Source organism: Nicrophorus vespilloides, unplaced genomic scaffold (genome assembly GCF_001412225.1).
Source record: "Nicrophorus vespilloides isolate i.1.1-1 unplaced genomic scaffold, Nicve_v1.0, whole genome shotgun sequence".
Lineage (NCBI taxonomy): Eukaryota > Metazoa > Arthropoda > Insecta > Coleoptera > Silphidae > Nicrophorus > Nicrophorus vespilloides.
Window position 1 is genome coordinate 458373 of NW_017100106.1, and position 22606 is coordinate 480978.

The 22606-nt window shown below is 31.3% G+C and overlaps 8 protein-coding genes across 9 annotated transcripts; 3 read left to right on the forward strand and 5 right to left on the reverse strand.

Moving 5' to 3' along the window:
- Positions 1–31: 31 nt before the first annotated feature.
- Positions 32–1198, forward strand: LOC108568275 (transcription termination factor 3, mitochondrial). Its single transcript, XM_017929252.1, has 3 exons — positions 32–580; positions 634–848; positions 902–1198. Exons 1-3 carry the CDS (start codon positions 42–44, stop codon positions 1177–1179), a joined length of 1032 nt encoding a protein of 343 aa, XP_017784741.1. The 5' UTR covers positions 32–41; the 3' UTR covers positions 1180–1198.
- LOC108568274 (endoplasmic reticulum-Golgi intermediate compartment protein 3) lies at positions 896–3461 on the reverse strand. The gene is made up of 6 exons (XM_017929251.1): positions 3282–3461; positions 3066–3224; positions 2856–3004; positions 2744–2805; positions 2337–2692; positions 896–1543 (listed from the first exon to the last, which is right to left on the reverse strand). Exons 1-6 carry the CDS (start codon positions 3367–3369, stop codon positions 1206–1208), a joined length of 1152 nt encoding a protein of 383 aa, XP_017784740.1. The 5' UTR covers positions 3370–3461; the 3' UTR covers positions 896–1205.
- Positions 1617–2279, forward strand: LOC108568278 (reactive oxygen species modulator 1). The gene is made up of 3 exons (XM_017929255.1): positions 1617–1738; positions 1797–1934; positions 1990–2279. Exons 2-3 carry the CDS (start codon positions 1804–1806, stop codon positions 2096–2098), a joined length of 240 nt encoding a protein of 79 aa, XP_017784744.1. The 5' UTR covers positions 1617–1738; positions 1797–1803; the 3' UTR covers positions 2099–2279.
- Positions 3462–4086: 625 nt separating the features above from the next.
- On the reverse strand, positions 4087–6326 carry LOC108568258 (WD repeat and FYVE domain-containing protein 2). The gene is made up of 5 exons (XM_017929232.1): positions 6052–6326; positions 5379–5726; positions 5061–5307; positions 4669–5000; positions 4087–4611 (listed from the first exon to the last, which is right to left on the reverse strand). The coding sequence occupies exons 1-5, from the start codon at positions 6207–6209 to the stop codon at positions 4476–4478; spliced, it is 1221 nt and encodes a 406-aa protein (XP_017784721.1). The 5' UTR covers positions 6210–6326; the 3' UTR covers positions 4087–4475.
- A 648-nt stretch (positions 6327–6974) lies between these two features.
- On the reverse strand, positions 6975–10722 carry LOC108568285 (dnaJ homolog subfamily C member 3). Of its 2 annotated transcripts, none has more exons than XM_017929268.1 (5): positions 10393–10672; positions 10218–10328; positions 9958–10157; positions 8953–9891; positions 6975–7135 (listed from the first exon to the last, which is right to left on the reverse strand). In XM_017929268.1, the coding sequence occupies exons 1-5, from the start codon at positions 10490–10492 to the stop codon at positions 6989–6991; spliced, it is 1497 nt and encodes a 498-aa protein (XP_017784757.1). In that variant the 5' UTR covers positions 10493–10672; the 3' UTR covers positions 6975–6988. The 2 variants fall into 2 exon arrangements, with proteins under 2 accessions (XP_017784757.1, XP_017784756.1); XM_017929267.1 differs by lacking the exon at positions 6975–7135 and adding an exon at positions 7369–8695 and having other exon boundaries at positions 10393–10722.
- Positions 10723–12762: 2040 nt separating this feature from the next.
- LOC108568286 (exocyst complex component 8) lies at positions 12763–15787 on the forward strand. Its single transcript, XM_017929269.1, has 12 exons — positions 12763–13099; positions 13169–13324; positions 13402–13607; positions 13657–13796; positions 13866–14019; positions 14072–14198; positions 14250–14443; positions 14505–14823; positions 14874–15004; positions 15057–15279; positions 15337–15524; positions 15580–15787. The coding sequence occupies exons 1-12, from the start codon at positions 13045–13047 to the stop codon at positions 15772–15774; spliced, it is 2088 nt and encodes a 695-aa protein (XP_017784758.1). The 5' UTR covers positions 12763–13044; the 3' UTR covers positions 15775–15787.
- Positions 15788–15818: 31 nt separating this feature from the next.
- Positions 15819–16932, reverse strand: LOC108568287 (sperm-associated antigen 7). Its single transcript, XM_017929270.1, has 5 exons — positions 16723–16932; positions 16440–16596; positions 16213–16384; positions 16001–16160; positions 15819–15947 (listed from the first exon to the last, which is right to left on the reverse strand). Exons 1-5 carry the CDS (start codon positions 16799–16801, stop codon positions 15835–15837), a joined length of 681 nt encoding a protein of 226 aa, XP_017784759.1. The 5' UTR covers positions 16802–16932; the 3' UTR covers positions 15819–15834.
- Positions 16933–17125: 193 nt separating this feature from the next.
- LOC108568266 (60S ribosomal protein L35a) lies at positions 17126–18268 on the reverse strand. The gene is made up of 3 exons (XM_017929241.1): positions 18187–18268; positions 17469–17911; positions 17126–17211 (listed from the first exon to the last, which is right to left on the reverse strand). The coding sequence occupies exons 2-3, from the start codon at positions 17907–17909 to the stop codon at positions 17188–17190; spliced, it is 465 nt and encodes a 154-aa protein (XP_017784730.1). The 5' UTR covers positions 17910–17911; positions 18187–18268; the 3' UTR covers positions 17126–17187.
- Positions 18269–22606: the final 4338 nt, after the last annotated feature.

Genomic DNA, 22606 nt, shown 5'->3' on the forward strand with positions numbered 1-22606 from the left:
AATATTAATATAAGAAATGTAAATAGTCTCAATTTATAAAAATGTTGCGCAGAGAATTAAGCAGTTTGTGCCAAAATAGACCACTAGGTTTAACAAATCTAATTCAGAGATTCTCTGATTTGATAGTGCAAAAACAGGATGACTTGATCCCATTCAATGGAATTGCAAAAATTCCGCATGAACAGTCTTCAGTGTTGGATAAATGTGATGAAGACATTTCACATGTTGCTCCTTACCTGAAGCCAACATTTAATTTTGCAGCTTATGTAAATAAATCTGTAACATTGCAAGAACTACTGAAAGTTGGTGTTGATTTACACAGACTAGAGAAAAAAGTAACTGTACCACAATACATCTTAGGATTAGATTTTGAGAAAGATGTTAAAAATCATATTATATTCTTGCATGAGTTAGGATTGGAAATTGATATTGTTGGCAGGTTAATTACAAAAAATCCTTATATATTTCAACAAAGCCTAGAAAATATGCAAGTAAGGATAAATTATTTGAGTTCAAAAAAATTTACAAATGATATGATTATCAGAATAATAGGCCATAATCCATATTGGTTGATGTTTAGGTTTTTATTTTGTATCTCTAAATTAAAAACCTGTTAAATATTTCTTGTTTTAGCACTAAAGATATAGATAATAGATTGGGATTCTTTCAAAACGAATTTGCCTTAACTGGTAATGACATTCGTCAATTAGCAGTACAACAACCTAAACTGATCACATACAGTTTTAAACATATTAAAAGAAATGCTTTTGTTTTAAAAGAAGAGATGGGTTTCACAGATGATGAGAGAAAGGAAATATTATTAAAGAAACCAAACATATTCATGAAAGGTATGTGTATGTTAATAATCATATTTTTTTATAATTTTACTTTCCATTTTTAGCACAACAAAATATGTTAGAAACTTTTGAATACTTACATAGGGATATGCAAATTTCCACAGAAACAATATCCAAAATACCAGAAGTTCTGAACTGCAGACCATTCAGATTAAAACAGAGACATATGTTTGTTAAGAAACTTGGTTTGGATCAATTCAATCCAAAAGAACCAGGCTATATATCAATTGGTACCTTGGTTTCAGGTAATGATCTTGTGTTCTGTGATCAGGTCTGCAAATGCCCTATAGAAGATTACAACATATTCTTAAAAAGCTTATAAATAAAATATTATGAAGAAATTTATTCTTAGTTTAATTTTCCCAACTCTATCTTCTTTTGAATGAGTTGCACAGATCTATAAACCATTGCATCTATAAGACTAGCGACTGTGTAAATGCCACCAATGATGGCACACAGATTTGTAATGAAATGACCAAAGGACCTCTCTTTCTCGGTAAATTTAACCATCAAAGGAGACAGTTCATACTGAAAGAATGCCCCTGGCATTCCGGATTCCCCGCTTAAAACTGATATCACCTTCTGATGTTTAGTTACCGAAAATTGGTTTGTATTGATAATTTCCCCTCGTATATTTACGTAAGACGTGGGTACGATCTTTATGTGGTATTGAAACATTGTTGCACCTAGAAGGAAAAAGTATTAATAAAAGTTCCAAACAAAATACAATTTTAAATTTGCCGCCATGCACATATGACAGATGTCATTGACATCACTAAAGAAAAGTTAATATGGCCGCATGTTAATGTCCAAATTTCCCAGAGTTGTTACAATCCGCAATAACATACATTTCAATCGATAGCTTATATAGAAAATATTACGTAAGCATAGTATAGCGTGTTCGAAGCCTATGGTTATTAATGTGTATTGATATTCTAGATGCAAAATGCCTGTACCAGGAGGTGTATATCAACAACAGGGTCCCTCATGCTTTGATAAGATGAAAATGGGTTTCTTCTTAGGTTTTTGTGTGGGAATGGCCAGTGGTGCCTTGTTTGGTGGTTTTTCAGCACTCAGGTATAGCATTACATAACCTTTTGATGTATCTTTTTGTCATGCTGCATTGTTTCAGGACTGGGTTGAGAGGAAGGGAGTTAGTAAATACAGTTGGTAAAGTAATGGTTCAAGGAGGTGGTTCGTTTGGCACCTTCTTGGCAATTGGATCTGGGTTGAGATGTTAGTGTGAAATATGAAATCATATGGGATTTTGTTGAAAAGCAATTGTTACTAATTAGCATGATGTACTGATAACTAATATTTAGTATTAAAAAAAGCGAAACGGATGTAATGTGATTTTTACGCTAATATTACACTGTAGATATTTTTAATTTTTCTTATTTAAATAAAATTAAATGATTTAAATGCTGTTTCATCTTAAAACAATTAAAAACCTAATAAAAGATAAAACTAATGTCTTACCTTCATGTGCAACACTGTAGGTATCTTTCAATGGATTGTGAGCATCTCCATCTAATTTAGCTCCAAATGACAGATGTTTAATGGTGTGGGTAGTATTAAAAACAGTTGATGAGAATGGTTGTACATCATGTACATGCATATGATTAATGCTGAAGCTCTTTCCGGGTGCAATGTGGAAACTACCACTGACTCGGTTCACTGTTAAAGAACCATATATCTGACAACCTTGTGAGAATGCAGTTTTTAATCTTTCATTGTATTTCTCATCCTTGCATTGGGTAATATTTTCCAAATTATCTAATGCCCATCTCATCTCTCTATATGCCTCTCTAACTTCATCACAAGTATTACAGCATCTAAAACATTAGTATGTAATTACTGCAATTGGAGTTATCACAAATATTTACCTCTTAGGATCCATACTGGCACCATAGCAGCTTCCACAAAGAATTTCTGTTGAGTTGGTGCCCTTAAATTCATATAGTAAGTATAAAATTTTGTAATATTTATGAACAATACCTCTGTAACTTCTTTTGTTTGAATTGTAATATCCTCTTTTTGAGGCTCTTCAATTGGATTCCCTTCAAGATCTAATCTACGTTTATATATATTATGATCTATTTCTAAATGTTGTTCACCTGATGAATCCATTGCATCTAGTGCTAAAACTATAATACACATGTTTAGTGCAAATATTTCTTTTTTTACATAATTAAACATTTAACTTACAGTCACAAGATATTGTGGGTATAATTACATCTAAATTAATATTAATATTAGGACTCCGAGTTGTATCAACAAATAATTCTTCTGATAAATTAGGGGTAACAAAGTCAACTAATTCTACCCAAAATAATAATCCCATTATTATTATACTGATTATAGTAACTGAAATATTAAAAAAGTAATTACCACTACTAATTAAATTATTAAAAAAAATATTACTTGCAGCCCCCCCATAGGTTCGAATCCTGAAATCATCCATGGTCTTAGAATAAGCGTCGAAACGACGCAATTTCTCAAACACGGACATTTCTTTGGATTTTATTTAAAATTTTCTACATCAAAATATTTTGGTCTTTTGGTGATGAAAGCAATATGCGCGAAGTTTGCCTTCAAAAATGACATTTTTGTCAAAAAAAACACGTCTACCAACTTAAATTTAGACATAGTTATTATTGAAGAAAAGATAAGGATAACTCACCAGTTAATATGTATCAAGCTGAAAGATTTAATAACTCGTATAAAATAGAACCAATTTCAATTGATATTTTGCAGAACTTAGACGATTTATCTTTTATTTTATAATATAAGTTTTAACATTGCATATTTATACAAATTACAGCTCAACGCATACAGATTGTTTTTTAATTAAACAATAATATTCTTGTAACTAGTAATCATTATAAAAATGTACTTTAAAAGGTTTAACTAGTTCTATAGGTTATTAAAAACATTATATATCGATTCTACTGACACGATAAATTGATTACATTAAATGGGAAACATTATCCATTTAATATCAATGTTTTTAAATTAAAAAATAAGATTTAGTAGAAAATCCCTCTAATATAACTATAAACCTTAAGGCAGGATACATATATTAGTAGGAGTTGTTTTGATTTGTTTGAAAATAATTGCATAAAAGAAATACATATCAATGTAATACAGGAATGTATCCAGTTTCAGCTATAATTACATGACCTGCAATAAAAATTAGTATGAAATGGTTAAATTTATACTATAACAATTCATCAAATTTAGTACAGGAAACAATAATCCTTTGCCACGGTTTATTATTTCGAATGCAACAGATGTTATTCCATTTATTGAAGCCATTTTAGATATTAGTCCTTAAGTTGTTGACAAAATAATGATAAAATTAAGTTGTTATTTACATATAAACTTTCAAATATGTTGTAAATAATATTCCATTGAAATTGGAAATGCCTCAATGAAACCTATACAATATAAATATAATAGTAATAATATTCATAAATCTTTACAAATTAAACAATAGCACACTCTAATAATTAGACATATCTTAATTTGGTGAATCACATTCCAATACAGTAGTTGATAAGATCCAGTCTGATATAACATAAACAAAAAAGAATTACAGTTAAAACAACAACCCTTTCATAGTAAAGCGGAGATGTCCCAGATTTTTATGAGCTTATCGCGACCTACTGTCACCAACTTCTTGCGAGTCTCATCCAAACTCATTGCGCATATACTGTGTTTGGCATCATGGAATGTGGCCAAGGAAGGACGACTGCAAATACAAATAATGAATGCTCAAATATTACTGATGCGACTGGTTCAAACTCACTCCACATCCTTTAAATTAATATGGCAGGGTTCGCACACCCTCACTGCAAATTCGAAGCCCATATTGGGAATGGCCAAACGAGCTGTGGAGCATTTATCGCATACGGCCTTGCCGCAATGGCGACAATGATGTTGTCTTAGACCCAATTGCCTTTGATCCATCATGGCTCGTAAATTCCAAAAGAACGGGCGCCCGCACATCTGGCAGGTGTCCGATTCGATCCATTCTGGGGTCTCCTGTCTCGATCTGCTCATGTCCCAGAAAACAAGGACATTGTCTTCGCCGGCGCTTACCAACTGCCTCGTTGTATTTAAAAAACATAATGCAGTCACCTAGAAATGGAACTCGTTAAATTAGAATCATTTAAGATAAATTGCAATGTATATATAGACCTTGTTATGATGTCCTTGCAATTCATATGCAGTTCCTTGCTGACCTCCAATATCCCAAACAATTACAGTCTGATCAAATGAGCCACTAAAAAGCATTTTCTTATCCATATCCCAGGCCAAAGTTCTAACTGATCCAGAATGACCCTTCAAAGTAGTAACCACAGAAGCCCCATTGTTGGACAACTTAAGCATGGTAATATGCCCAGAATAATCACCAACAAATGCATGCTTGGATTGAGAGTCAAACCTAATATTATTGTTAAGAAATATATAACAAGTATGTCAAATTCTTCAATGTCCATTAAAATTAAAGGATACTGTAGAGCAGTGCACCAGGCTTCAGCAGTGAAAATACCAATGTTTCTTCCAGTTTGTGTACAATTGTAAGAAAATGTTTTGTCCCTGCTTACACTCAGCACCCATTCACAATTGAGAGCAAAAATTACTTCAGTAACTCTGCCTTGATGAGCCAAGTACTCCCTCACAGGCATCATCCTGTTAAAATCAGATGCCAATGAAAATTCAGACACAGTACCATTTTCTTGGCCAATAAACAATTGTCTTGTTTCCACAGTATAGAATAATGATGTTGCACCACTTGGCATGTACTGGCAAATACTTGGCCAATATTGGCCTGAATCTCTTTTCAGCCATACTCTGACAGTCCTAAAACAAATGATAAAGATAAGTCCAATGAAAATTCCAAACACTCAATTGTCTTATCATGAAACATGAGATAATTGTACAAAAAAAACTGACTCAGAAATTAAATATTTTGTTCAAACAATTCATCTAAATGTAATCACTGTGTATTAATAAGATGAATAATTGATATGATGGGAATGTTCACAGCTGGATAACAGATAAGGACTACCTCTATGTATAAAACAGAATGACCATGAACAACATTGTTTGTCATATAGGAAAATTAGATTAAAAAAATGAAAAGAAACAAGTACAGCTAAGAATCATAACATCGCAATTCACTTACTTATCATCGGAGACACTGATAATGCCCTCCTCACCCGGTATAATTACGGCTGCGTTGATTTCGTCATGGCATCCCTCTAATTTTGCCAACAAAGCCGGCTTCTTGCTGGTACAAAACTTGTCATTTGATTGTGTAGCAGGCTTTATTTCCGCTGCCATTTTTCCTCACTCCTTTATTATGTTGTTTTTACCACTTGTCAACTTTGACAAAGCACTAGCTGCACTTGACAACCAGCTTTTGACAGTCCTATACAATCCGATCCGCCCCCATCAACAGTGTAGCCAACATACACTTCCACTTCTATGGATTTTCTGTCACGTTATCATCATCATTAACAAGAAATCAATTCCTTTTAAAAATATTTACTTTAAAATAATTATTGTATAAATTAAAGTAAATACATAAATGACTTTTACTACAGACTTTTTCTTAATTTCATAACTGCTCAAGCAGCTGTCTACGACAGATAAAATCACTGATAACAATAACATAAACAAAAATATACCGTTTTTAACTATATTCATTTAATGTACATTTTGCTTTTTTTGGTTTCAAATAAATGTATCTTGTATTCAACTATAAATCATAAATTAATATAATTTATTAGAAAAAGAAAATGATAATATGTACATAATAATCATGACTCAATTGTACACGAAACAAAATAAGATTAAGCAGTCTCCTTTAGAATTAGTAGACAAGAATTAATAATTTAAGCAGAAACTTTAAAAATTCCATCCATTACATTTCATATTACGTATTTTCATTTTTAAATGACAAATTCAATTTGTTGCGTGTAACGCAAGTGGTTCGCTTCAATATCCGTGGAAAGCAATTTCATTGATGGATGACTGTATCGACAATATTCAGATTAAATCACTAATAATTGTATAAAAGAGACGTAATCGAAAGGAAAATAAATATTCGTAAAATTGATTTAATTAAAATGGAACTTAAATTGGAACGGACTGCCGTGGAACGAGTGGAATTGGTGGAAATTTGGCATGTCTCCTTTACCAGATTCTGGATCCAATGGGTCCTCGCCATTGTCAAATTGTCGCCGTTTTTCTTCATCAGTCAACACCTAAAAAAGATACAACATAATCATACACCCTTACACATATTTGTTCATAAAACTATTCCTGATGTATATGAATAATGGGGAAATTGAGCAAATATACCATGAATGTAATTGAAATTGCGAAGGCGTTAAATAAACAAATTTATTAAATCTCAGCACATATATATTTTTTAATAAATATTTACACAACAAGTATTTACATAATTTTCTTATATGCTAAACACCATTTACCCGTATTAAATTATAATTAGAAAAATAATAAAAGTGATGTATAAGTACTCTCTTTGTAATTATATAAATAATAACTATTAATCAGCTAGAAAATTTACGAAATTCACTTAATTCGAAAATACTTTCCGATAGTCTACCGAAGGCATTTATTAATGAAACTATTTCACTACGCTGCAACTGGAAGTCTTTTTTGTTGGAATTATGAATGTAATTGTCGGGAGTATTATGGTCATCAAATTTACCAGAAAATAATATCTTAAGAGCCGTGCCCAGACCCTGTGTCTGAAGTTTTCCCCATAATTTGCACTTATCGCATCCCACACAGTCCATTACACTGGAGACGTTCCGGAAGTGGTTTTTAAATTCTAACTTCAATTTCTGAGCTTCATCTCCGCCGGCAAACATCGCTCGTTCATTGAAGTGATTTGGGAATTGATTTGCCACATTCAACAAATCCTTGATTGCAAGCTGCGTATCCCAATCTTCTGCTTCGTTACCCGTGTAGAATTCTTCCTTCTGCAGATATTGCGAAGCTTTGACGATTGCCCGCAATTCTATTAAGTAAAGGAAATACAAATTCCTTATCCAATTAGGACCTTCTCCGTCCGTGTTCTCGGGATCAAACCTTCTGTGGAACTCCTCTACATTCCTACCCCATATCGGTGTTGATATAAGGCCTAAACCTTTCTTCTCCGATAAGAGGTATTTTGCTGATAAATGAATATTGATACTGGCATGTAAACCAGAGATTACCCTGTAAAATGTTCTCTTTTCCAAACACATGCCGCTTAGTTTATCGTTTTGAATATAAGCGTGAAAACTGGTTCGCGTTGGTCTGAAGCAATTCTCCATATAAATGGTATGCCAAATTCTGTGTGCCGAATCTCCTTTATAGCCGGTGTACCTTTCCGGATTCAATAGTAGATCCACATATTCAGACTCGCTGTCGTTCTCATTGATTATACAAAAATTATCTTGAGAATCGTCGTATACTTCCCACAATACAAAATCTTCTATGACTTTGGCGCTCAATGTTTTATTAAGAAAACCAAGCTCAACATCGTCCTCGCAACTCTCCATCGTATATTTATTATGTGGTGCAACGACGGCTTTCAGTCCCGCAGGAATGTCCTCCTCGTGGCACGCCTCCACGTGACAGTATTTCATTGCGCATCTACTGTCATCCGCCCAATAGGGGCAATCTTTCTTCAAATTTACTTTGTAAAATCTGAAATAGTCTTTTGTGAGCAGACTTTGCAATCTCGGGTAGATTTTGTTGTTATTAAAATTGTCAAGGCTATCTACGTTGCATGAGCAGTCATCTATTTGACCCTGCAACGGACAAACCAACATTCATCTTAACACCTATTTTCATGTTTCTGAATTCATTCATTACAATAATTTTGTTCTTGATACAAATTACAATGACACACCAACGTAACAAAAGTAAAGTGATTACAAAAAAAAAAAAAATATGTATGTATAAAACTGATAACATTTGATATTTGATTAGCTCAATTTCCCCAATTTGTATGATAAAGAAATGTAACAAAAGCGCTTAAAGCAATAGGAGGCAAAACAAAACTTACCTCTTTGGCAGCAGCAATGTCTATAAACTTCTTTTCAGCAATCTTTTTCATTTTTTCATCTAGCTGATAATTATCTGGATGCCATTTTTGTGCTTGTTTCCTGTATGCTTTAACAATTTCTTTTTTCGTAGCGGATTTTTTTACATCCAAGATCTTATAATAATCTCGCCTCTCACTCTGTTGTTGCAGTTTCTGTGCCCTCTGTAAACCCTCTTTGGCTCTTTCAAAGTTCTGATCTATTTCTAATGCAGATTTGTAATCCCTTATGGCATCATCAAAGAGATCTGACATAATGTAGGCTTCAGCCCTATCACAATAAACATTTAAGTCTTGTTGGACGTTTATCACATCAGAACAAGCACTGACTGCTTCAGAAGTTTGTTCATCCTTCATGTAACAATGACAAAGTAACTTTTGCGATTCCAAAATGATCATTTGAACATCCTTTTCATTTTTGAACGCCTTTTCAGCAGAAGCAATGCATTCCACAAAGTTGCCTTCTTCTTTGTAAGTCTCTGATTGAGTTAAGAATTTCTCAACTTTCTTGATTTTTTTATATAATGGGAAACAGTCCTTGTGCTCTGGGTCCAATTTTAAACATTCTCTTATAGACTTTAAGGCATCTGTTGCATGGCCCATTTGGTATAACAAGTTTGCCAGCTTAAAGTAGCCATCTGTGTTGTCTGATTGCAATTTCGTTGCTGCTTTAATGTCAGCTGCAGCTGATAAGAAATCATTATTTTCCATATGCATTTCTGATCTTAATTCATAAAGTCTGGCTGCCTGTGGACTGATCTCAATTGCTTCAGACAGAGTGTGAATAGCACTGTTATAATCATTATTGCCATAGTAATATTTTGCCAACTGTTCTCTCTCCTTAGCTGGATCAATTCTATGTATTAACTCATTGGCTTTTTCATTATATGGATCCACTTGCAGCTGCAAATAGATAAATATTGATGTTTGAATAGTGTCTTTGGATTATAATAGAAATAAAGTACTTACCACATTATAAAAGTCCAGTTGAGCTAAATCATAGTTGGCTTGTTTGAGATGAACCTCACCACGGCTCACTCTTGCAGCTGTAAAATCTGGTTTGAGCTCAAGCACTTTGTCTAAATCACTGAGAGCATTTTTCGATTTTCCTAGGGCCAAATAAACAGTTCCCCTTTTAAAATATGTCAGATAATTCCTTGGATCCCCCTCTGTAAATAGCAAAGCTTTTAGAATTGTCTATTTATAAAAATTAGGTTGTGCGAACTTACCAACAGCTGCATGATAATGTGTCAAGGCATCGGATAATTGTCCTCTAGCTAAGAATTGCTTGCCTAACTCTAAGTGATTACTTATTTCCGCCTGTGAAACAGCTTCACATACTGCAAAGGAGAAGAAACAATTAGTTCTGACGTTTGGAGGTTAACTTTTCGGACTTGTGCTCACCACCTAATATATGTTCTAATAGTAATAACAGTATACATGGGGTTATTCTTTTCACTAAATTATTGTTCACTAACATCGTGTCGAATATACTGTTCATCATTGCACGTATAAATATAAACGCTTATCAAGAAAAATCACTGAAATTCTGCACTCATTGCGGAATATTTGATAAGTCTGAACGAATTTGACTGGACTAAATAGATGAGACACGAACACAACAACAAAGTTTCGTGGGCTAACATTATTGGTCCAACACACATGTGTCCTATACGCATGCGTAACTTACACGATCTTACGTTTGAATGACATAATGTGCATTGTGTGTCATTGCTTTTTTTTCGTATAGGATTAAAAAATATACAATTAGTTTTACACTAATTCCAAATGAAAAAAACATATTCGTGCTAAAATTCACGTTCACAATTGTATACGTTAATTTCGTTTTATTTACACAATCCATTATTTTTAGAATGCAATGCAATTTTAAAACTTACTAGTAGACTTAGTTTTTAATATTAAGTTATAGCCCTATTACATCCTACAAATGGTCCAGCTAACAGAAATATATCTTTGAAATTGATGTTTCTCAGATTAAATAGTGATTATCTGAAAAAGGATTATTTATATATTTATATTATAGATTAAAACCGTTATCTGTTTATTTTTATTTATAATTGACAACACAAAAACTTAATATTTTGTATATACAGATACAAGATTTTGAAATAAAATTTCTCAATCCATATGTTAATAACAGAATTTAAAAATTTAGAGTGAATGTAAAAATGTAATTTAGTGCAGGGAACAAAGTATCGGCACTTTTTTTTAGACAAATTGGTTTTAAATGCAAAAAAAAAAAGAATTAGACAAAACTTTGTAATTTACTATGAATCATTTGCCTTAAGTACTTTTTGTTTTTTCTAATTTCGAATAACCAGTACAGTTGGTACAAACAATTTATATAAAATTTATCGATGCACATTTTCATTAAAATTGAAGTGAAATCAATTATTAAAAGTAAATTTCACTTTTAAAGACCTTGACAAGGCATTTTAATCGCTGGCAATCGCAAGCCCGACAAACGAAATACCGTCAATCAAATTCCAGACGTTCGAAATCCCGACGTTTGAAATGTCGACTGTATCGAAATCACGACCGTCAAAATCCCGACTGTATCGAAATCCCGACAACCATAAACCCGACTATATTAAAATACCGACAACCATAATCGTGACTATATCGAAAATATCTACAATAACATTTTTAAATAATTAATAATCTAATTGTATTTGAGATTATTTCATAATGTTAAGGTTTATTATGAATAATTCAACAAAATCAAGTAAATTAATAATAATTTCTTGTTATTAATAATAAAAGTGTAACACAAGCTGACTACGCTCCGAAATAATTTCAAAATGTTATTGAAAAAAAATTCGATATAGTCGGGATTTTGATATAGTCGGGATTATGTGTGTCGGGTTTATGGTTATCGAGATTCTGATACAGTCGGGATTATGGTTGTCAAGATTTTGATATAGCCGGAATTTCGATACAGTTGGGATTTCAATAGACGGTCTTTCGGTTGTCGGGCTTGCGATATAGACCCAGATCCCATTTTAATATATCGAAATGGTAATTAAAACTTTTAAGTCGCTAATTTTCATCTAACAAAGAATTCAAAAGATTTAGATGTAATTGTCTTTTAATATTGTAAATACTACTTCTTTGTAATAACTGATTCCATTTGCAACAAATAGAAAATGAATACACAATAAATCTAAAAATAATTATATTTAGGGCAGATAGACCTATTGTCAATAGTACTTTGCAGTAGTTATATTTTATGTTTATTTATTTTTTTAAAACTGCAGCAAACAGAAACAGTAGATATTAAGAAAATCAGCGTATAGCAATATATTAAAGCAGTTCTAAAATAATTATGATTTTATTGAATAAAGTTATACTATTCAGTAAGCTTCTCTAACATTAAAATGCTGTATGTGGCCTAAAGTATTATAATAATACAATGACCTGGATATCAAAAGTTGATTTACAATTTATATACAAAAATTACATTATTTTAGTAAATTAAATTTAGACAAATTATTATTTGTAGCAGCATATCAACAAGTATATAAGTATATTGCCGAATTTCCCTTCTACAAGGTAAAAATATAACTAATTGCTCTACTCAGGACAACACAAACATTATATTAGTACATGTAAATACGGAAACATTATTTTTGAATAAAACATATTGTTGGTGACATTATGTAGGATTGGAACAAATTGCATGGCATTCAAATACAATTTCTGGAGTTTTATGAAAGTAGTATTAGAAAATATAAATAAATAATACTGATGTAAATAAGACACGTAGGGTGTGTATTCTGTATCACGTTTCCAACCATTCCAATTATTTTCAATCTCTGATAAGTTTGTTATCGCATGATTGACGTGTCCTTCTGCAGTACGTGTCTTTACATGATCATACGTAAAATCTATAGGCAACCAACAACTCAATGTCAGTACTGTTATTCTCATAGGTTTATTTATGTGGGAGTTGTCAAAGTTGACATTTGTTATCATCAATAAAATCAAAATACCAAGTACAATATTATACATGATTGTTGTAACAATTGAATAACAATGGCAGATCCATCTATTTCTCTTTTGAGTTCTACTGATTTTAATCCAGATAAATGTAAGTTTAAGGTTCTAGAAGCCAGGAGCATTATATTTTTGATAAATTTATAACAATATTTCCTCATAGATGTTAAAGAATTATCCCAAAGTTGTGTGGGTGGCCAAGAATTGATTCGTTTGCGTAAGACAATACATGGCTTATATGAAACAACTAATGAAAACCTTAAGCGGAATGTCTATAAAAATTATATCCAGTTCATTGATACAGCTAAAGAAATATCTCGTATCCTTTTTAAATGCATTTAGAAATATAGAAATAATTTATAGTCATATTGCTTTTCTGAACAAATATTTAATCAGATCTCGAAAGTGAAATGTATCAGCTGTCCCATTTATTGACTGAGCAGAGGTCTTTATTAAATTCTTTGTATAATACATCTATCCTTGGTGATGATACTACAGTGGCAGTTGAAGCAGAAAGCAATGAGGAGAATAGCGAGGAAAGGGATGAAGAAATAAGGAGGCAAAAAATAGCTTGTGTTTTAGAAAAAGTTGAAGGATGTGCTGTAAGTTATCACTTATGTTGATATGTCTTATTTTATAAGGAATACTTAGTCAATTTTAGATGTACCAAACATAATTTTACAACATGAAGGATTCTTATCAGAATTGGATGTAGCTGAGAACATTCCCATTAAAAATGTATATGCTTTCTTATTTTCTGAGGGCTTACTTTTAGCAATTTCTAACAATGTGTAAGTAGTCGTTTTTTTGTAAATATTTTACTCAATATTATTAAAAAGCAACAATTTTTATAATTATAGAAATAGTGGAAAACGTTACAAGCATGAAGCTTATTACGAACTTGGCAGCTTAGCTGTTGTGAATGTTAGAGATTTAGGAAATGTAAAGCATGCTTTCAAGCTTCTTGCATTTCCAGACACAAGAGTCTTTCAATGCAAATCTAATTCTAGCAAGGTAATTTGTATGAATATATTATAATAATACAGATAACATTCTGTATTTGCAGAAAGATTGGCTCGATAAATTCGAACAGGCAAAGAAACTGAGATTGGCTCACGACCAACAGAAGCGCGAGACTATATGTGAAAAATCTCCATCACGGTCAATATCTATAGAATCTTCAACCTTAAATCGTTGGTATTGTTAAACAATTTAACTTGTTATTTAAACATAATTGTTTTTAGCGTTTGATGATCAAGAAGAAGAGGAAAATCATCCAGACTGGCTTCTAGACATTCCAGAAGAATTGGACGTTTGTGTGGCTCAAAGGCATTTCGAAGAAGCTCTTGTTCTTTTACAAAAAGCTAAAGATTATATAATGCAATATATCTCATCAAATAATCAATCAGACCATATTTTAGCAGATATACAAAGAAAGGTAATTAAATATGTTATATAAAAAGATTGATGTGTATTTATTATTTAAAATTATTTGTTAGGTTGAGCAAAGAAACGTGCTTTTGACAGAAGTTTTAATGAAGGAATTAGAAGTGAATCCAGATAAATCATTGCAAGGTGGTTTGAGAGCCGCTAGAAGAGCAGTTCGTTTGCTAAATCAATTAGGAAGGTCAACCCAATCTTGTGGCTTATTTTTGAAACTCTGCAGCAGTATGCTGAAAACTCAATGCAAAAGAGTTAAACGTGAAGGCTCAACTACTGTTTATGTTCGATATCTATCAAGTGTCGTATTTACCAATATGTGCCACATGACAGAAGAATTTTTAAGGGCTTTCCCTGATTCACCGAATTGTGCTTCTGGTAAAAAATAATCTAAAGTTATAATAGATAATACATGGTTTTCTTTTTAGCTTACGTTGTTTGGGCAAGTAATGAACTTAATTTGTTCAGTGCGCATTTCATTAAGCAAGCTTTTATGCCTCAAACTCCGCTTTCCGTTTTAACAGAATGTGTAGTTTTAGTACGACTTCAGTGTGAAAGGGTAATTGATCAATATTGGAGAATAATATGAAGTTATTCTTTTTTCTTTATAGCTTTGTTCGTATGGTATAGATTTATGTTATCAACTCGACGGAGCTCTTCGTACACCTCTGTCCAGAGCTTTAAAGGATACCCGTGATAAGTTTATAGATGCAATCAAGGTTCGCTCTTTGGATGACAAATGGATTCCACTAAATTTGAAGTCGAAAATGGGATTGGCAAGATTTTTACAAGAAAATAACGAAATGGGTTTGATCTTGGATTCATATGTTACTGGTAAATTTAATCGTACTTCATAAAAACACAAATGTATACATCGAAATTGATTAACAGGCGACTGCTGGCTTCAATTAACTGCAAACACTATGGCTTTCACCAAGCTCTACTTAGCATTAATCGAAGATTGTTTAAAACTACAAACATCTGATCTTCTTTACTCAATTGATGAAACGCTATATACCGTTTTTGATGCGCATTTAAGGCACATCGAACAATCATTGCGCAAGGAGTCGCAATATGAGGTAGAATTTCTTTTGATATAAAATACATGATTTTATATTCCGCTCTTATTTTCAGCAACGTAAATTCATCACAAATAATGCCGACTTTTTACTGAACACACTTCTAAGTTTGGTCCAAACCAAGTACTCAGATGTGAACCAATTTGAATGCGCCAAACTCTCCAAATTAAAAAAAGAATACACGGCTTTACTGCAGGGCGTTTCACCCACTAATAGAAACATAAAATATTCATCAACGGAATATTTGTAAACACTAAATACTGCGTTTAAAAATACGCATAAAAATTAATATAGTTAGATAACATTTAAGTTAATCATTACTGGCATCAGTACTTGTATGTGATGTCTTCAAACGTTTTTTAGCCCTAATATCAGCCATAGTTTGTTCTATAGAGCGTTGATCTTTTTTATTTTCACTTGGAACTAAAACGAAATTTTATAGTAATATACAGATTAATTAAAATAATAGTAATTACCAAATCCATAAGTTTTGTTTGTTTCTGTTTTCTTGGCAGCTTCTAAAGCTGCATCTTGTCCAATCAAATGAGCATATTTATCTTTGTAATTTGAATTGGGTACAAACTTCTCTGGTTTACGTTTCAAATATTCCTCTTCCTCGATTTTATCATTCTTTCTCTAAATGTTCATCAATGTAATTGTTTCATCATATAAAAAAATGCTTCATTACCTTTTCAATCAGTTCTTGTTTTATTTGTTCGCTCCATGGGTCTCCTCTGCGTCTTGCAGCCAATTCATCCTCACATGGTGGCATGTCTCTTCTATATACCCTGATATATCTATCAACTCCATCAGTTCCAAATGCATATGATATTAATCCCATAGTTTCAGCTACTTCATGCCTACAAATATTCCTTCGTAACAAAAATAATTAAGAAACAATTGTAGATTGCATACACTATACTTCTGTAGATATTGTCCATAGGATGAAATTTTAAATATGCATTTTTGGGATCTTTAAAGTAGACTTTAAACTTTTCCTCAATATCTGTTTTGAATTTCTCAAACTTTCCCTTCTCTATGGTTTTGCGCTTCTCAAACTCCTCCTTTCTTTCTACAAAAATAAAAGATACATATATGATTCAAAACGAAACTAAAAATAAATATTTCAGGAAAAAAATAAATATTAAGTGTTTACATGACTATGGAGGTTAACTATTTAGGTCCAATTTCGACTCACTCTTCATAACAAGTCGTTCTTTTTCACTTGGCGTCGGCGGTTTGTCCATAGAATTCATTATTGAGCCCAGCAAATCCATGACTATATTTATTCACAATAAAAAAATCTTATAACGAACTACGATTTAATATCACTTCAACCCACTATAAATGAAACACTCAATGAAAACTAAACTGAAGCAAACCAAACTGAATGCAGTAGTACCAACAAACAAAAAATATTTCTCTAAGTAACCAAAGCAAGATATTTCAAACCGAATGCGACAACTTATTATTACACTTTTAAGAGAAAAACATTCTTATAAATTTTCATAATATTGATTAATTTCGTACTTAAATTTGTAAACATAGATAAAGTTATAAAATACATTTTTTTTGGAGGTAGGATAAAAGTAATAAGAACATTTAAGAAATTATTTACCAATACTTTATTGATAAGCTTTTAATTTAGTTACAGTGTAAAAATTTAAATCCTGGAGGGGTACAACATCTGCAACAAAAACGAGCAATTTAGAATTTAGACAGAAAATAAATGTCAATTACAATTTACATTATGAATTTATCAGTAATATTCTGTCATCAAAGTTTTTGATTTCAGGTTTCAAATGTCATAAGGCATCATAGTAAAAATAAATGTAGTAAAGCAAATAATAAAGCAAACACTTAGATTGTTTATACATTAACTTGGAACAAAAATAAAGTAAAACAACTAATGGTGAATTAGTGAATAGGAAACATATAACTTACAATGCGAATGCGGTGTCCCATGGCTTCACCAGGCAAGTTGCGCTTGAACTTGGCCCTGACAGCTCCACTGCCTCCATGTGGCCTGGTTACTTTGCCCCAGATCGCGCGCGTCCTAGTCTTGAAGCCCTTGGGCTTGCCAGGGCAGGAAGCCTTGGTCTTGGCTTTGTAAACATAGACGCATTTCTTGCCAACATAGAACCAGCTATCTTGTTTTGATTTGCACTCCTCCACGTTCAAAAGAGCTGTGTTTTCGTGTTGGTTACGAAGACCACGCTTATAACCGGTGAAGATGGCTTTGGCATACAAACGACCCTTGGTCAAGGGGTGGGCACGTCTAGCAACAGCCTTCACTTTGGGGGTAGTAGCGACGGCAGCAGCAGCCTCTGGGGCTGGTGCCTTGGTCTTGGTCTTCTTTTCCGCTTTAGGTTTTGCGTCAGCCATTGCTAAAAAATAGAAAACATGAATTAACTTACATGGAAAAACATTGGTAAAGCACTTGTTATGTTATGTACACACGTTAAACATAACCTTAAAAAAAATAACACGAAAGGAAATCTTAAGACATCGACATTAAATATAATAAATCTCACAAATTTTTCACACTATACTTTGTATACGATGCTTTAGTTCACATTTTGCGTTAGATTTTTTACTTCTTTTACCTAATATTGAGAAAAAATATTAAAATAATATCACAGCTCCAGAACAGTGTACCTACCGGATGTCTGTTTTGTTCAAAAGAACTGAAAATAGTCACAATCTACAGGCGTTCATCTTGGAAACAGTGGTGCCAACAGAATTCGGAAAAAGTAACTAAATTTTCGATTGGCACTACATTTATTATAAAGACTATTAAACATTATTTTATTTATTTTACTAATAATATTAGTATAATACATAGTAGTAATTACGAGATATAATATAATATCGTTTGAAACTATGTTTATAAATCACATATATTTGACTGTTTAGTTGCATAAGTTAAAATTTAAACTTTGGTAATTGACTCATACGATTTACGTATAAAACACAAGGTTCACTATTCAAGGGTATTTTCTGAAAATTTATCATTTAAATGTTCTATTAGAGAATCACTGTGTTAATTACTATTTAGCAAATGCTACCATGCTTTCATCCTTGTACAAATCAAAACAAACGTTGCATAACTTTTATAGTTGTGTGGAGTTGAGAAAAAATATGTTTTCTTAATTATCAGTAAAATGTGTACAAGAGATGGTACAACAAGAAATGTTTTATAAATAAGTGTTGATTATATAAGCTCAAAACTACTGTGCTATTGTTCCAGTTTTTTTTTATAGTAGAAATATGTTTTATGCCTGCTTATAGAAAAATGTTACATTAATACAATAATTATTCTTGAAAAGGAATTGTAAAACCTAGAACTATCATGGATTTGTGTTTGTTGCGATTCTCATTTTTTTTTGTGATATAAAGTATGTGAATTTATAAAATATTGCAACCAGGGGGTTTACTTATTATATTAAATATATTATATTATGAAATTTTCAGAGTAACTTAAAAATAGATAAACAGAAACATGGAACTAAATAAGTGTTTGTTAATAATAAAATGAGATAATAGCATTTTTTAAATTGATTTTTAAATAAAACATGCGTCCTTTGTTCGTAATAAAATACAATACAATTAAAGCAATTGGTAGGTCAACTTGCTTGGTTGTATCGTTCTACAGGTTCAGAATACTTCGCGGTTGATTAGTAAGAAGTGACTGTAATCAAACTCGAACTATGAACCTAGAACATATAAATTGTAGTACTTCAAATTACTAAAAACTAGTTTATAACTATTTTATTTTCTCAAATTAAAATATTATTTGTTAATAATTGTTTTAACTTCATTCAGTATTGTTTATATTTATTTTAAATTTTAGGTGTCAAGTAAATGTGTTGCTATTGCATAATTTATGTTAAACGAATTCATTGGTAAAACGTTTAAAGCAGGCATTTAATATAGGCATTATAATTACAACGATCAACTTTATTGTTTTAACAAAACAGTGAATCATAAGTGCATTTCGATGAGGATCTTGACGCTTCGATGGTAGGACGCAGCTGATGGTTAATTAATGCGTTGCAAATAAAACATTGAGCAATATAATTTCCATTTTAATTAGGAATTAAATGCAAGTGAATTATAATTATTATGAATTCTGATTAGTTAAGTGCGCAGTGTTTGAATCGCCATTCTTTGTTCGTTTTTAATAAGGAAATGCACATTCATTTGGAATTTGAAAAAAAAACTGTTTTTATTAATTATATAATACTAAGTACTTATTTATTCGAAGGATTTATTAAAAATGTTCCGGGATTTTTTTCCTGCAACACTTTGAGGGGCCTAGTGGGGCGGTGGTATGAGCATTATACCACCATTTAAATTGTAGCTTAATTTTCTAGAAAATGTCCAGGAAAGAGGAATTACCACATTCTAAGCAGCAAATTCATTAATTCAATTTTATGCATATTAATTTTTATTGTTATAAATACATTTTACAATTTTTTTTCTGTGGCTTCAATTGAGTCTTGAAATTTAGGAATTTCAAATATAAGCCCACATGGTTGTATAATTACTGAAGATAATAAGAATAATTTTTAATTTCATACTGTTCTATAGTTGAAATATTTAAAATAAAAAGAACCTTTCATTAATCAAATAATTATTATTTCAAAATAAACCTATTTCCGTTAAGAAATCCATGGGATACTATTTAGGGGCAACATGAAAACCTTAAATATGCCAAAGACACGAATTTTGCTCTGATGCGCGACCCATATATGTTTGTTCTTCGCTTTGACGAAAGGTGGCATCTGTCGTTTCGAGACCTATCCAAAATTTAAAGCGACCCAACATTGGGTCAATGGTTTAGAAACGCTGGTTTATATAACCTAATTAGTTTAGTTAAATATTAGATTTTGTAGTATTTTCGAACTTAATAATATTTTATAAATTCGTATTTCTAAATCAAATAATAACAAAAGTATATATATGTACGAATTATTCAACAATTGCTACATTTTTTAAACTTATTAATTCAGAATACATGATATTGTTTTTCATACAGAAAACAGAATTTTGTATACCGTAAATGCATTTAAATAAAAAAACATTGTATGTGCGCATTATGTATTTTAAGTTTGTTGTATAGTGATAAAAAAGAGATATGACTGATTTACAAATGTTTAGATTTACTATATCAAAATAATATTTTAAAATTATTAATTTGTTTGTTGTTATATAATCTGATGCAGATTGTAAATAAGAATTGCATATATTAATTAAGGTAATATTGTTAACAAACCAAAAAAATAATTGTATATATTTTATTTACTACGCAATATACATTGCTTTGGGTTTTAAATATCTAAATAGAATATTAATTGAAATTAATTAGATTAAATTTGTTGGACAAAAATGTGCTTAGAAGAAGGAACCAGATAATTGATGTTATTCATTAAAATGCGAAGAAATACATGGGCAGTAAAAAGAAAGTGTATTTCGAAATAGCGTTTCTCTGTTTTCCGATAATTCCTTTCGGAACTCAGAATAATATAATCTCGAGTGATGAAATCGTGAAAGGCGCAACGAGATTGCAAACGATTGTAGTTATTTCATTATTTTTTGTGTGGAGTACAATTGGAAGAGCCTGTTGCTGCGGATTGGAAACAGAAGAGAGTGTCTCCACTATCAGAGACGAGGGATAATTTGGCTTGGTCCTTGTTATTGTATCTTATTTCTATTACCTCTGTGTGTCTGACATTAAAGTTTTCATCGGAACCGAAATTATGTTTATGACTTATCTTCGGAACGTGATCGGCGTGTACCTGTATGTAAACACACACTTAATGTCGTTCCGAATTTCAAGGTAAATTTGTTTTTAATTGATCGTTTTGAATCGTGCAGACACACACATATAGATATTCCACGCATTAGAGGACAATCTAATGCATAAACACTCAATCCGGGTCATTTTTACGGCTTGTTAATTATACGTTTAACATTTGTTTTCGTTCAATTTTGTTCACACTAATTGCCTTGTTTATTATTAATCAGCTGATGATTTGTAATGGATAGGTAACGGCTTTGGCGAAATACAAATGCATGCATGTTGTTAATACGAACCATGGTGGTCAGTATTTAAGCAATAACGGATCAGTCGTGGATATGGAGTAGGGCAAAATTATAAATTAATAATAATGCTTGCAAGAAAATCAGAATGTATAAGTTATACTTAGTTGAAAACATCGAGATATTGGATACGGAATGCATTTTTATGTGGCAACACATATATAACAGTAACTGCGGCGGCTCGAGCAAAAGTAGGACTCTGTTCGTTGATTATTATAACTTCAAATGAATGAATTAGAGAATTAATAGAAGGAGAAAAAGGAGGAACGATGAAGAAGTGTGCCCGTGTTTAACATGCAAATTGCATTTTCTTGTTTATGAATTATGACTTTATGAGTGATATTATAATATAAAATCTATGTTAAATAGGGAAAGCTCAAATTATTAATAATATTTATAATATTACCAATAAATAAGTGCATTATTAATAATTCATAGAGTATTTGAATGACATTGACATTCAGACATATCACAAAAAAGTATTTAATAATATTTTATTAAGAAAGAATTTAAAACATATTATTTTTGATTTATTGTAAAATATAAGAGAAAATCACGAAGAACAATCCGTTTTCAATTTAATTAATTATTATAATGATTCACAAATTAAAATTTATAAACAATTGTTGCAAATAATTTAGTAAAACAGTTCGTAATTACTTTAATTAACGATATGTTTTTTTAATGACCTTAACCTATAACTATTTCGTTTTTTTCTGTTCTTATCTTTGACTGATCAATCGTTAATACTTTTGTCTACGATGAAACTATATCTATACAATCATAATTTCTGTTCAAATTTAATATATTAATTATAAATATTAGATAGATTTTTATATGATTTAAATAATAAATAAGTATGTAATTTAGATAACGTTTTATGGCTGTTACAATAAACGTTATTATTTTTATAAAAATAAGAGCAAACATTTAAAATTTCTATTAATTTTTTTAGGCTATTCAATTGCTGTTTTTTT